The 16,030-nt window shown below is 37.1% G+C and overlaps 1 protein-coding gene across 5 annotated transcripts in view; it reads left to right on the top strand.

Moving 5' to 3' along the window:
- Positions 1-16,030, top strand: part of LOC145985045 (polyadenylate-binding protein 4-like) — a 60,900-nt gene that overhangs the window by 19,947 nt on the left and 24,923 nt on the right. For all 5 annotated transcript variants that reach the window (XM_083118562.1, XM_083118561.1, XM_083118564.1 and 2 more), the window contains exons 5-9: positions 6,286-6,399; positions 8,016-8,204; positions 11,775-11,888; positions 12,735-12,929; positions 14,140-14,358. In XM_083118562.1, the coding sequence (XP_082974688.1) occupies positions 6,286-6,399; positions 8,016-8,204; positions 11,775-11,888; positions 12,735-12,929; positions 14,140-14,358 (831 nt within the window). The remainder of the gene's footprint in view (positions 1-6,285; positions 6,400-8,015; positions 8,205-11,774; positions 11,889-12,734; positions 12,930-14,139; positions 14,359-16,030) is intronic.

Consider the following 16,030-nt stretch of genomic DNA (forward strand, 5'->3'; position numbering starts at 1 on the left):
ATTTTCAGATATACGATATTTCCAGTTATATGTTCGATGAGTTCAGTCCCAACAAGGAAAAGACTTCAGTTATATGTTTTTAACACTGCTTGTTTGTAAGAATGCTGCTCTTGGGAGTTCAAGATTTCCGTGATGATAACATCTTCCACCCATTCTCATATACATTTTCTTATCAGCTGCAACCATGGGACCAGACTCTCGACTTGGAATTCTATTTTTTTCCCTTGCATCGGAGAGAAGGGGTGGGGCTATTGCACCCTTGAACAAGATTGGCCTGTGCTAAGTAATCCTGCTTTAGTTCTTTGCTTTGCCTTCCGCAAGTCGTATTTGCCTGAAGCAGATCGGAGATTGATATCTTTCAAGTTGTCAGACAAGTCACTCGTGCAACACTTCCCAGCCTGTCATAAACATTACAAACAAGCTGAAGAAAGGGAGGGGGAGTCAACAGAGGCCTGCACAGGTGGGGGGAAGCAGTTCATCTGGGTTTTATTACAGTCATATTAAAAGATAATACGGTTGTTGAAGAAAGAGACGTTACAGTACTTTTTATTATGTAAAACGAAATCTCAGATATACGAATTATTGAACACTATGACTTATTTTTAACGTGTGAATGTTTTTGAAGTAAAGCAGCGATCATACACTGTGTGCCTTTTTCTTTCTGCAAGCGCCATTTGAAATTAGCACTATTTCCCTTTTGTTATTATGGGATAAATTGAAGATAAAAAGCTATAACTGCTCAACCACTGCATATTTTTTTAAAAAAATAAATTCTAAATGTAAGAATGAACAAAAATCAACATTTTAAGTAACTTCCGACAATTAAGAGTCCAGGGGGAAGTGGGGGTAAAATCCCAAAATTCAAATTTTCCATAATTACACAAAATTTTTGAACGCCATAATTTCCATATTTTTTTTTTCAAATTTGAGGCGGGATCATTATATGCTCATAGAGTGGTCATTTGTTGAGCTTCCCTCAAAATTTGGTCCATCCAGTGTCCATAGGGCCGACGCTAGAAGCACAATTCCGTAATTATGCAAAATTTCCGAATGCCGTAATTTCAGTTTTGTTATTTATTTTCAAAGTTGCGGCACAAGCTTTACATATCCTCATAGAGTGGTCTTTTATCGTGCTTCCCTCAAAATTTGGTTAACCCAAATTATTGGGAGGCACAATATGTAAATTTTACCTCCGCTAAAATCCAAATGTTTAAGAAGAAAACAAAACCAATTTCCTTTTCTCTACGACAATTAGTTCTCGAGCTACACTTTTTTTGTACTAGCGGCAAGTTTGAAAAGCACACACTTACAAAGGTGCCGGTATACAGGCACGCAAGGCTCTGTCCGCTAAACATTTTAAGTCCACTTTATGCACATTAAGCTACTTGGGACTGAACCTACAGTTTAAAGTGCCTCCACCCTGTATCTAACCCAGAACCCCTTGATTACAAAATGATGATGTTACCACGACGCCAACGGGGAGGCAAAAAGGAAATGTATAGGTACCCCCCTCGAAAATCCTGGGCACGTCACTGACTAGTGTTGAAAAGGATTAATCTTGTGTTATCTGCCAGATAAGAGTTACGGTTTTGTTTATCAGAAGGCAAGACAAAAAGAAGGAAAAATTGCATCCTTTATGTTGGATGAGTCATTGCTGTCAGAAGCGATATTGGAAAGGGACTGCTTTGGAAGAGCTAGACATAACACTGACGCCGGTAGCAGCCTCCCTCCAGACAGACTAGCACCAACGCACAGGTGGCGGAATAGAATGTTCTGTGCATTTTAAAGATAAAGCACTTGTTGAAGATGAAGAAAAGCCATGTTTTTTTGTTAGTCAGCAGCTTGCTTATTCTTGAATCAAGTTACAGATAGGGGGAAGGATTATTGTATTGTAAGGGACACACAAGCAAGAGCAATATTTTGTATGCAGATAGCTGCATTAAACAAAAGGCTGCTTCGTGAATACCCCTGCACAGTGGTGTGCCCAAAGGGAGGGGGGAGGGGTTGGTGGAGATCATACCCCTCTACCCCTTGGCCCAGTTTTCCTAAAATAAAGAACGTTGTAGGCAGGAAAAGATGGCAAAATTAGGGCTAACTACTAAAAAAAAAAAGTATACTTAAACCCCTACCTTTCAAAAATTCTGGGCATTCAGTTGCAGATTAATTATCTCTTGTGAGAGGAGATTAGCAACTTTTTCACTAGTTCCTAAACCAATATCGGGATAACTGGGATTGGCAAGTTATTCTTACTTTTCTCCCGGCAAACAAGAAAGGTAAGTTTTCCAAGCAAGTTCCCTCCTACCCCCACACTCCCTCTCTCCTTCCTCCTCCTACTAGGAACGATTATAAAGAAATGGGAATAGTGATTGAGCCATGTTCTCCATGTGTACACTTTTTTTTTTTTGAGGGGAGGCACAACAAAGACACCCGAGTCATGCTTTTAGAGTGTGTTAAAATGCTAGAGAAAGCAGCATTTGATGACTGTCGTTTTGGCAATAATTCGCTTGTTCCCCGATCGTAAGGCAGGAGTTCAAGGTCGCATGGTGAATGAATAGGTTGCTACAAAAGCAAGGAAGAGGGGAGGGAGAAATCTACCGGCATACGTGACAGGATTCTGGCAAATTCTGTCATCGGCGGGGTTTGGAAAACGTATAAAGTGGGGAAACGAGAGTTACAGTAAACATAAGATCGAGATAAACGTCCTAATGTTCAGCATAGTTTTTTGCAGGGAATTGGCTGAATGGATCAAGCGGATAAACCTTGCTTGTACCCCTTTCACCCCCGGCACCTTCAATGTCTCTTTCTCGTGAATTTGTGAATTTACAATAACTATTTAGAACAGATTAGTGCAATACAGCAAACTTTGGTGTATATGTAGTATTCCTTTCTTTTTTCTTTTTTTAGTGTACCTAATTTTACCATTCTAATTATATTTCAATAATACGTTTTTCTCAGTTATACATTTTTACCCTTCTGTTCCCCATGAAACGTATAACTGAGATTTCACTGTATTGTGCAATTTTGAGACCTTGAAGAAATGTTTCCTCCCCTGTAGAAAATGTCAAAGTTCAAGGTCATGAAAAGTGAAACATGGGTAAGTTCGGAGTGCTGTATGTTTGGAAATCAACAACATCCCAAACTTTTGTGTTGATATACTGTTAATATAAGACTGGTTTCTTGTATACATTCAATTGTTTTAATGGGACATTATTGCTTTCCATTGTTATGCAGCAACAAAGAGGGTCCAAAATGCAGTTTTTACCTGTTTTTGGCCCTTAATATCTTGGTTAACTCTTTCGCTGCGGTCGTCGCTTTTATGCACAGCACGCCAGGTGCCTTTCTCCACGGAAGTCGCATTATTGCGAGTTCATACTTCCACTCGCTGTGGGTGTCGCATTTCCGAAGTACGTCGCTTTTAGTAGCCTTCTGACATCTGTTGATAGTATTTTGAACTATTTGAACTTGTAGTTTTGTTGTTATCCGTATGATGTCACTAATTACGCCTCCGTTTAGAATTCTTTGACATACGAGCGTAGAGTGCTCTGACTTGTCAGTTTCAAATGCATGTTCGAATGTAAATAACATGGCTTCGTCAAGTCGTCAACACTTGTCTGATAATGATGTTACTCAACTGTTATTTGCTGACTCAGAATCAGAAGGTGAATTAAGTTGTGATGATAATAGCGACAGTTTTTATGAGACTTCAAGTGGTGACAGTGATTGTGTAGTGCCTGATGAAGAATTTGTGCCGCCGTCCGTAACATCATGGAGCAGAGTGCAAAACAGCATTGATCAATGTGCGGGAATTTCAAAATTTTTCAAAATATCATACCACCAGGGACTACAGAATGGTTTGCCAGTGCAATGAATGACTTTTGCAAGTTCTCTATAACATATTTTGCAATGTAATTTTGTAAAATTATACTTTATAAAAAAAAAAAATATTTTTTTTTTTTCAAAATTTCAAAATTTTTCAAAATATCTTACCACCAGGGACTACAGAATGGTTTTCCAGTGCAAGGATTGACTTTTGTAAGTTCTCTATAACATATTTTGCAATTTAATTGTGTAAAATTATTGTTTCTAAAAAAATGTTTGTAAAATTATTGTTTCTAAAAAAATTTTTTTTTCTTTCAAAATTTCAAAATTTTTCAAAATATCATACCACCAGGGAGTACAGAATGGTTTTCCAGTTCAAGGAATGACTTTTGTAAGTTCTCTCTCATATATAATGCAATGTAATTGTGAAAACTATTTTTTTTATAAAAAAAATATATTTTCAAATTTAATTACGCAGCCAAGGGATATTGTGTGCCAGAGAATTCCGCAGCGAAAGAGTTAAGCAACAGTATGCCAAGATTTGTTTACTGGGCATTGAAGCTCACTATAACAAGCTACCTGATATAGCACATTACTGGGATATTGATGCTGTTAGCAGATAACCCTTTGAATACTCAAAATTTGCGAAGTCCGCATCACTAGAATTAGGCCTATCTCAAAACAGCATCAAGGTAAAAATACACTAAGTATGCCAACTTGTAGGTGAATATATGTACTTACACCAGGAAATGAAAAACTTTGGGGCCTCGTCCCATTTTCAAGAAAATAATTTTTAAAATATTAGGAAATGTCAATGTACCTCCCCTATCAGAAAGTGGAACAGGCCTTTCTCCTACTTTGTCTTATATTAACAGTATATCAGAACAAAAGTTTGGGATGTTGATATCCAAAGATACAGCACTCCAAACTTACCCGTTTCACTTTTCATGAAAAATGGGCAGTCTGATCTTGAACTTTGACATTTTCTACAGGGTAGGAAAACATTTTTCAAGGTCTCAAAATTGCACAATATTCATTTCTCATGACCTACTTCAACATATAAAAACATGAAGCCAATAAGAAAATACAACTATTTCCCTTTGAATTTCAAAATAATAGCTCTTAACTGTACAATAACAATGACTATTAAGACATACAATAATTTACAATGTGCATTAATGTTAATTATTTTATAAATAATTCATGTCGTGGACTGACATGAATTGCCCTCTTCCCATCACATGTCCTAATGCACCACAGTGCAGTATTGTGCCCTTGGACACCTGGAGATATCTGCCAGTGACACTCATCTATGTTCTGGGGTTCGCAACGATGACGTCCTACACCTGCTGTATGAACTGTGGTGTTTGCATACTGTCCAAATGCTGTGAATGCTTTTTGGGCATGGATATAGCAATGCATTCCTGCCGGAAGCTTCCAACTCATTCCAAACTTTGTGCAAATATATCCTGGCAACTTTGAAATTTTTCAAAAGACAGTGCAAACTGAACACCGCTGTGCTGTGTTTATATCGCAACAATCACAGCATACTTCTTCATCTCTTGCGTTAACTGATAGTGCGTCATTGTTGCTCAGAAAAATAAAAGTACCACAATGTGTTCACACAAAAATGCAGGCGCATAATCACATATTCTCAAATACCTTACGCACACTGTATATTGCATAATCAGATAAATTTCCATCTTCATGATGACATTGCTGGGTTGTAGCAAGATTAACCTGCTACCCTCTGTGGGAGAGTGGCTAGTATAACTTCGAATTTTGCATAATTTCCAGACATTTAGACTCTGCAAAAGTGGCATTGGTATTGTCTCAGTACTAGCAAAGAGGAAAGAAATGTGCTAGTTTTAGAGTATTGGTAGTGATGTTATGATATGTACTGAAAGGTAAGTTAATTTCAAGTGGAGTGTTAATGAAACAGGGCAAGGTAAACATTTTCTGAAAAAGTTGTTGGTATTTCAGATTTGATATTTATGTTTATTGGAGAAAAAACTACTGCATTTAGAAGTAACATTAACAAAGCACAACACACACTGAAGTGGTACATTCCAAAAGCATAGTCACCTACTAAATATCTATTTTATTCTCATACAAACAATCCTTAAAATTTTACATTTATGTGCATCAAATGGACAACCATTCTCCTTTATTTATGGAATGGTATGCAAAGTTTAAAAATGAGATTAATTTTTACAATGTGGATTTTTTTTTTTAAATATTGTAGTTTGTACTTTTAAACCCCTCGCTACCCTCTCCCCCAAGTAGAGATTACATTTGGTGCAAGATGAGTGAAGAGGGTCCCAAACAAACAGTTTGTGTGGATCCCATTTTTCTCTGCTGCCACATCTTGTCAATCCCTTGTGTATTCTGGAATTAACTTTTGTTGTCAGATCAAGTTAAAATCAGATCTTATTATTTAGCACTATAACATGTTATTTCTTGCAGGTTATGACCGAAAGTAATGGAAAATCTAAAGGGTTTGGTTTTGTAGCTTATGAGAATCTACAGTCTGCTGAGAATGCCATCAAGGAAATGAACGGAAAGGAAATATTTGGGAAGGTAAGGTTTTTCAATCTTGTTAGACAAACTGTGTTTAAGCATTTTGTATCATTATGGTTGGTGATGTTTTCCTCCAAGTAACCATTATTGCAAATGCTCAAATATTTTGTACCCTCATAATTTTACATTCAAATTTTATAAAATAAAATGAGGTCCAATGTTATCTAATTTTTAAGTCAATATAAATTCGAGGCAAAAATAGACAACAAATGTAAAAAAATTACACAAGAATAAAAGCAAAACTTTCAGCTCTTTGTTTACATTCATGAGTCAAAGACATCCAGTGCTCAAAATGAAAATCCAGGGGGGGGGGGGGGTGCTTGATTCAGTTTAGGGATAGGAAGGGGATGCTTGTGTGGATCAACATGGAGGCAATGCGGTAGTCCCTCTAACATTGTACATACTAGTCTCAGCCATTCTGCCATTTTTAAAATGCATCTTAGAAGGTTGTGGTTTGTAAGGGTGTCCAGCACTGCCTGCATTTCTGCTTGGATCATCTGGGTTATGTCAAACTGACAGCCTTTCAACTTCGTATTCAGGCAAGGAACAGAAAAAGTCACATGGACCCAAGGTAGGCAAATAGCATGGTGGGGGGGTGACAGTAATGTTATTTTTCATCAAAAAATCCATGGTGAAGAAGGAAGTGCATTGTGATGCAAAAGTCAGTTCTTTTGTCACCAAAGTTCGTCTGCACATTTTCATGCAGCCACTGCAAAATGTCACAGTAGTAGGTGGAATTGAGTATTTGGCCTGCTGGAACAAATTCTTTGTGCACAATACTCCTGATGTCACAGAAAGTGATGAGGATCCTCGACTTTCTTGTCACCCATCTTGTTTTTTTTTTTGGGTCTTCATGAGTTTGGACTTTTACATCATGAGGATGGTTGCTTTGTAACCGTAAAACAGCCCTCAGTACCAGCAATAACCCTGAACAAGAAGATAGCATCTTCCGAGTCAACCTGTCAATGAACCATACGGACATTAACATGGTGCTGCTTCTGATCAGCTGTCAGGATCCTTGGAACAAATTTCGCTCAGACACAATGCATGTCCAATTAAGCAGAATCTGCTGTCCCATAACCAATCCCTACCTCATTAGCAATGTGAGGATGGTTCACCATCAATCCTCATGAATGAGCTGTTGAACTTTGACAACAATGTTGGGCATTGTAGAGCTAAGAGGCCTACATGAATGGAGGCATATGTCACAGTTTAAATCCCCATTTTAGCCATAAGTTTTTGGTAAGCTATAATTTATTCTCGTCATACAAGTTTGAAGATATCTTTTCTCTTTTGGAACCTCAGTGGTCCAGTTGGGAAGGGTCTGATTGTCATGTGGCAGAATTTAGGATGGAGTGATCTCAGTTGGAAATTTTGTGGGCAATAACCATGCATAAAGCATCTCTGTGCATCACCCAGTCTTCAATCAATGGGTACCTGTGGGCAGCCCTGGTTGGTAAAGGCAGTTTGAGCATGTGCTAATTGCATCACTTCCACTATGGCCGAGATGAAAATTGCATGTGATCCTATCTCCACACCACCTAGGAGTAAAATGAAATAAGCATCTATGTTGGTTGTACTGTATGAGGAAATTTTCATGATTTTTTTGTTTTTAGAATTTGTTTGTGGGGAAAGCACAGAGGAGGGCTGAAAGGGAACAGGAATTGAAAAGGAGATTTGAGCAGTTAACTAATGGAAGTAGAGGCCTAGGTTCCAACTTGATTGTTCAGAATCTGGATGAAGCCATCGATGATGATCGCTTGCATGAAGAATTCTCACCATTCGGAGAAATAACCAGTGCAAAGGTATGTGTGGTAGAGGAAATCATGAGCTGTGAATTTGGTTCAGTGTCTTTAGGATGTAAATTACATATACAAGGTGCATTCAATAAATAACCGAAAAAGGAGTATAAAAAATCTAATATACGATCGTGATTATTAAATGTTTGTTATTTTGTGAAGGCATCTATAAGCTATTCATAGCTGGGGCTGGCATGCCTGCCTCGTGCACGGGATGCTGGGAAACAGTTACACAAGATGGCGGCACTCTTACAGGAATGCTCCAAGTTGGAGCATCGAAGTGTGGTGAAATTTTGTTGAGTGAAGGCATGAAACCAATAGAAATTCATCGCCGCATGACAGTTCAGTATGGTGACAATTGTATGAGTCAATCACAAGTGTACAAGTGGGCTGAGAAGTTCAAACAAGGCATAACCAGTGTTGAAGATTTTCCGCGTCCAGGTTGTTCTGTCACTGCTGTCACGGAAAGCAACATTGCTCAAGTGGAGGACTTGAAACGGGAGAACCGGCATATTACTGTCAGTGAAATTCCTACCCAGATGGAAGCAAAATGTAAACAGTACAACCTACTCCAACCATTTGCACGAAAAACTGAAACCAGCCATTCTGCAGAAACGACGTGGTCTGGTGTCCACTGGTGAGCTTTGCTCCATGACAATGCGAGACCACACACTGCCAGTGTTACATTGTCTACCATCGAGGACCTAGAGTTTGAGTGCTTACCCCACCCTCCATATTCACCCGATCTTGCACCTTCCGATTTCCACACCTTTGGCCCACTGAAAGCTGGATTAAGTTGATCGAGGTTACAGAATGATGACAATGTCCAGTCAGCGGTGTATGAGTGGTTACACACGTGTCCAAAATATTTTTTTTTTCCTGTGGATTCAGTGTCCTTTTCAAGCGCTGGCGTAGGTGCATTGAACTATGGGAAACTATGTTGAAACATAGTACTGTGGTTCTTTTGGTGCTTGTAATAACGTGTTACAACATATTTTCAGTTATATATTGAATGAGCCTTGTAGTTTGTTACATGTTTGCTGTTATTTGTGTCAGAAACCAACTTTTACGCTAATTCCAAAATTAAAGTAAATAATTGGAGCTTTCTAATTCAATTAAGATTTAAGGTAGCTTCATCAAACAGAAACCATAATTTATCAAATTTTCTGCTTTTTCATTTTGGTCATCTTCACTTTTAGTGTACAATTCACCATTTTTTAGATACTATTTTTTTAAATTTACAATGTGATTTTTGGCACCATTTTTTCAAAATGGCGACAAACCTACAGGTCAGAGACTGGTAAACTCTTCAAAATTGTATTAGTCACATTTTTTTACTTTGCAGACAGTTAGTTTCATTTCTGTTGCAATTAGTTCCCCAGACGACATTACTTTACTAGACTATAAGGTGTTTCACTCAATGTAGCATATACTACTGTCAGATTTTTCTTTTATTTCTGTTCCCAAACCAAACTCAAACAAAGATTACATTTAACTGTATAGCATACCTTACACCAAAATTGAAGATATATTTTTTTAGGTATTCAAGTTTAACCCTCTCATTATGTGACCTTGAAATTAAAATTCCAATATTTTCATGTAAGACTATTTTTTGTGAAAGCTGTGCCCATTAGCTTCAAGACAAGCCCAAGAAGAAAGTTTTGATTTGATTGATCGATTGATTTGTTGTTTTAAGTCCACTCTATGCACAGTAAGGCTAATCGAGACTGGACCTACAGTTTAAAGTGGGATCCGAACCACTTGTGTATCCACCGATATCGAACCCGGAAGAAGAAAGTTTATGATTTTTTTTGTTCACCTTGTAAGCATAAATTTGACCGTTTAAATAAATTTGGCAACCCTTTTTATCATTGAGGGCTAAAATTTTACGCATGAAAGTTACTTCACGTCATCTATTATCTTCCCAAATATCATTAAAATGTGGGATGATCGGGTTGGAAGCTGTGATGATTTGGCATGGAATAACCCTATACAATTATATGTTGGGAATAGTCTATGCTAATAGAATAACAATATTATTACTATTTTACACACCCACACATACATTTATAAAAATTATAACTCAAAATCCCTCCCATGCCTTTGTCATATGCCTTTTATTTTCATTTAGCATAATTTCCCTAATCTAAAATAAAGAAATAGTGTATTACATTATTTCCATTAAATATGTATAATCTCCAATCCCTGAAGATGAGAGTGACATAGGCTCTCAAAAGTCTATCCTGAATTAACCTAGCTGGTATCTCTGGAGAATCTCTTCATCATTTGCCACTAGGACATCTTCAAGAACTATTTTATGCTTTATATGTTTCATAGTTTAATCTTCATTCATTTGTAAGCTTTCCTAAGATGCATTGTTACATGCAGCATATTTTATTCATGTATCTATAATACATACATGCATACATTATTTACAAATCTTCAAACCAGAAGCTTGCCAAGCAGTAAATGTCTTATGTTTTTGTTGCAGTAAGCACCAAGATTGATGGAAAAAACAGATTCACAGATAGTGTACGTATACAGGCTCGGGCAGAATTAGGGAAAACCATGGGATGCTATAAGTTTTTGATAAATGATCTTAAAGACATATTGTTTGATAAGTAATTAACAATAATTAACAATAACTCAAAAAGTTTTGTTTTCTATAAGGTAACCTCATAAACACGTGTTGGCAAGATGTCAATTCAAGATGGCAACCAAGTTCAAAAGGGAGTGTCATGTGATCATTGTGGAAAATTATTTGGAGTATTTTTGGGGACGGGGGTGGGGGGGAGAGGCCAGATGGCCATTTTGAGATCTCATTCCAATGATCAAAGGCTCTTGGTGTCGATTTTGCACTGACATGCTTGTTGGTCCTTACTTCTCTAAGAACGAAGATAGAGACTTGTGTCACTGTCGCATCACAGCGATATCTGACCATACTGCAAGACTGTCATCCCAACAATCCAGCAGAACATGGATATATGCACGATCTGGTTCCAGCAGGACATGACCACTGTCCACACAGCTTCCATAACCACGGAACTGCCAATACATTTCCAGGGAAGCTAATCTCCCCTTAAAGAAGACATCAAATGGCTTCCAAGGTTCCCTGACCTTACTCCACTTGACTTCTTCTTATGGGGTTTCAGTAAGGAAGATATTCTTAGAAGACAGCTGCAGAGTGTCCTGGAACCGAATGCCCAGATAACCGACATCATGAACAATATACTTGTCGATGTTTTCTCAGCACTAAATGCCATAGTGCATATTGGGAAGTGTATGGAAAGGAGAAGTCCATATTTCGAGCACATACTTTACTCAAACTGTTGAGCAGCTTGGGACTAAAGTGGACTAACAATTTTTTTTTTTAGTTATTGTTCATTACTAAATAAACGGTATGTCTTTTAGATCATTTATTAAAAACTTATGGCATCCAAAGACTGTTTACTTAATTCTGCCCCACCTTGTATGTTACACATGTATCAATACTTCATTGCATTTACAGTTTCTCAAAAATATGAACAATATACTTTAGTTGTGTGTTTTACTCTATCACACACTTATTTCGTACAGGTTATGTTGACAGATGATGGAAAATCCAAAGGGTTTGGTTTTGTGGCTTACAAGGATCCAAAATGTGCTGAAAAGGCTATACAAGAAATGAACAGCAAAGAACTGTGTGGCAAGGTTAGTATTTGAAAATTAACCAGTAAGTGTTGGGAATAGTAATCAGTGTGGTAGCAACAACTGTGGATTCAGACTGAACGGCCCAAGACCACATTAAAAAGATACTCTTACTGATACCAAAGTTCCTGCCCGACCCTGTGACCGAGTGGTTAGCACATCGCGCTGCGACGCCAAGGGTCCCAGGTTCGAATCCTGGTCGGGCTTGGTTGTTTGTGAATGTCTATTCATCAATTTCATAATTTCATCACTCATCCCCATCTTCGCAAATTAGCCAAGAGGCACAAAACGCGAAGTAAAATAAACTAAATCAAATCAAAGATACCAAAGTTCCATGGTTCAAGTCCCAACCTGGGAATGGGTGTTATTTATGAGTGTTCGTTCATCTATTTCATCTAATTATCACCCATCCTGATCATTGCAATAGTCAAAAGTGGTGTAAAGTAACAAACAAATGAAATACGATATTTAAATTGCCTTTTCCTGTTACATTGTTTCATTAGTACTGTTTCTGGAGAGGATAGCTGTGTTGTAATTCTTATTGTGATATAGCTTTCATATCAGGCGATGGTGCCCTCAGCATTCTTTTAATATCAAATTGGAATTACTTTCAAGAAAACCCCATAGCATTCAAGTGGATATATAATAAAGCAATCATGCAAACCCATTGTTGTTTAAGTAATTAAAATAATTAAGTATTGATATCATCCTCCTCGGAGAGGAATTTTTAAGAGCTTCAGAGTTGCCATTGGTTAATAATGCTATCATTTCAGCCGTAATTTTGATTAAATAACTTTCCTTTTTTCAAATTTCGTTTCAGAAGGGTGCAAAGTGTTTCTTCTCTTTCAGGTTCTGTATGTGGGAAGGGCCCAGAAAAAAGCTGAACGACAGCAGGAGTTGAAACACAGGTTTAAGGAGTTGGAAAATAAGCATATTAGTGGGCACTTGGGAAAGAACCTGTACATTGGAAATCTGAGTGAGAAAATTGATGACGAGAGACTAAAGAAAGAGTTCTCGTCATTTGGTACTATAACAAGTGCTAAGGTAAGTCCATGCATTTGAGCTTAATATATTACTCTTTCTTTGTGAAGTAAATACATCATTTGAATTGTCATTTATTACATAGTAGCAGCATTGATACTAGTGGAGCTAAATATTTTTAAGCATGAGATATTTGAGTTATGATTCTTATTCTTGCATAGTCTTGTTTATTTTAGTTTCCAGCTTTTTAACCATATTCTCCTTTGTTTAGCTTTAGAGAAAGGCTTTTTTTTGATACTCTAAAGATTGAGAATAAATAAGATCTATGAATTGAACTGATAAAAATAAAGGAATTAAATTGGAATATATGTCATGAAATTATTGGTTTTCGTGTGAAATAATTACAGTAGTGACTGCACTATTACACGAAATAAACATATCTCTTCTAATAGCACATTAAATAATTACCAGAATATTAAGTTTATTCCTGTATAAAGGAGTCCACTTTTGCTTCTCAAATATTTACAGCAGAATTAATCAATTTTCCGTGAATTGCATAACTCACAGGATAATTCTGATTTCAGAAAGTGTCGTGTCGGTAAATAAACTCTAAATTTCGTGTTTAAGAGTCTATTTCGCATTTTGCAGTTCATTTCGTGACAAAACAGGGTAGGAAAATTCACCTCACACCTTTCAAAAACATGAAAAATTAAGATTACAATGTGTTATTTATTATTTGTAAATCAAGAAGACTTAGGTGGGCGGGCCATGTGGCACGAATGGGAGAAGAAAGAAGAGTTTACAGGATTCTTGTTGGGAAACCTGATGGTAAGAGACCTGTAGGAAGGCCAAGACGAAGATGGAGGGATAACGTTGAGATGGACCTAAAAGAAATCAGTAGGGATGGAAAAGAGTATATAGATCTTGCTCAAGATAGAGACAGATGGAAGGCCTGTATTTCTGCAGCCATAAACCTTCGGGTTTAAGAAGGCGAGAGAGTTAGTTAGTTTATGTGTTATTTCACATTTCGTGTTTTCTCCAAAAACGAAATATGCATGCCTGTATTGATCACATTCAATATTTCCGAGAATGGTTTACTAATTTGTTACTGCCCTTCTGGGTGTGAAAACAGATTTTATTATTTAACGTGCTATGTAATTCCAAAAATTAAAGTTATATATGTAGCGATCATTTTATTACTGAATAAATTATTTATACACACTTTAGCGTACGTAATAACTTAACATTTATGCTTCTACTATTGTTTTCTCAGGTTATGCTTGAAGGTGGTCGAAGCAAAGGATTTGGCTTTGTTTGTTTCTCATCTCCAGCCGAAGCAGCAAGGGCCCTCTGTAAAATGAATGGAAAAACACTTGAAAATAAGGAGTTGTATGTGTCTCTTTCACAGAGTAAAGATGAAAGAAACTCCATTAAGTGCCTTCAGAAAATGGTTGCAATGCGTCAGTTGGCCAATACCTATAGGCAGCAGCTGGTATGTAGTTTATAATCAGAAACACGCTCTGTGTTGAAAATATTTGTAGGTTTTGTACATGAAATACATAATCTGGGAACTCAGGTATCCAATTGTATGCTTTACCCTGTTAATGCTTTAGTGCATTATATACTTTCCAAAGAAAAATAGGAAATTTGACCCAAAGAACATATGATATGTACCATTCTCAAGGTGTAGAACATGAATACATGCTGTTCAAAATGTTCTCATTAACAAGGTATATAATTTTGATATTTAGGTCACTTGAGTGACAATTTTAAAATAAAATATATATAAAAATATAGTTGAGAGGAAAAGCAAGTCACCTACTGTAAATTTAGAGCTGAATTTTTATCCATCAACTGGATACCTTGAAGCACCAGTTCAGATTTGCATTTTGAGTACTGTTGATCAATTTGTTTTTCTAAGGCAGACTTTATACCTGTTTTTTCCTCAATTATGTGCACTCTAACTGCCATACATTCAACATTTTGGGTTAAAGGTTATAAACTATGGACTGATCTGATATTGCATTTGATACTCTGTAGGGGTAAATTCCATGTGCAGTTGAATCAATTAAAAAATATTAAAATTATAATAGCCAGTCATTCTCAATATTGTAAAGAAACATTAAAAGTTACACATACCATTGTATTTTTCGTTACTCCTGAAGATCACAAGGTGTCAAATGACTGTGAATTCCTTGAGTTCTTGGTACCATAAATTCTGCATCACTTTTCTTTATAGACGTGAAAAGTGGCCGCATTTAATTCAGAATGCACTTTTTTTAGCTGTCATCCTTTAGCTTCAATGAAGGTTTCTATTGTTACTTTGGGAAATAGAAAACAAAATATGTGTGAGGGATTGGGGTGCAATTGCTGTTTACTCTTCCTTTAATGATTATTTATTATTTCTTGGATTCCCAAGGTTAATCATTAATTTGAGGTTGACTTTTAAAACTTTAAAACCAACATTTGACATTAATACATACAGTAATTGGCCATTGTTAGTTTTAGATGACCCAGGTGAGGTTAAAATTAGATACTTTGTAGGCAAATCCGGGAACTTTTCTAACGGTGGAAGCGGCCCTGGCGCCTACCCAGCGTCGAATAACATGGGTACCTGGGGGAAACCCTGGGGGGTAAAGGCGGTCAGGGGCGTGATGCTGATCACATCACCCCCACTCACGACCGGATCAAGAAAGTGTGGGGCGTTACCCCCACACCCCCTATACGCCTTCATGGCGTGGTGCTATGCACAGGGGAACACTTTACCTTTTTTAGGTAAAGGAGATATCTTTTTAGATGTCCCAGGTAGGAAGTCAACGATTGTCATTTTCTGTAACATTAAGTGTTTGTTTTCTATATCTTGGTGTTGCATATATTATTCACATACTTAGTAAGATGTATAAGGAACAACTAATTGTAAATGCTTAGTGAAAAACAAATTCCTGAAACTATAGTTGAACTTTATCTGGGTCATAAAGTAACTATCCTGTATCATTTCTATCGTGGGAACTTTTTGGTTGAATGTGGTGGACCCATGATTTGTCCCCCATAACAATTAATTTGATGAAGTCCTTTCCCTGTCCATGATACTGCACAAGGTTCTTCAGGGATAAGCCCCTTCTGTTGCATTTGTTGTCATCAGACAACTTATGTGGGGCCCGTTA

The sequence above is a fragment of the Lepisma saccharinum genome, chromosome 3 (assembly GCF_977018435.1).
Source record: "Lepisma saccharinum chromosome 3, izLepSacc3.1, whole genome shotgun sequence".
Lineage (NCBI taxonomy): Eukaryota > Metazoa > Arthropoda > Insecta > Zygentoma > Lepismatidae > Lepisma > Lepisma saccharinum.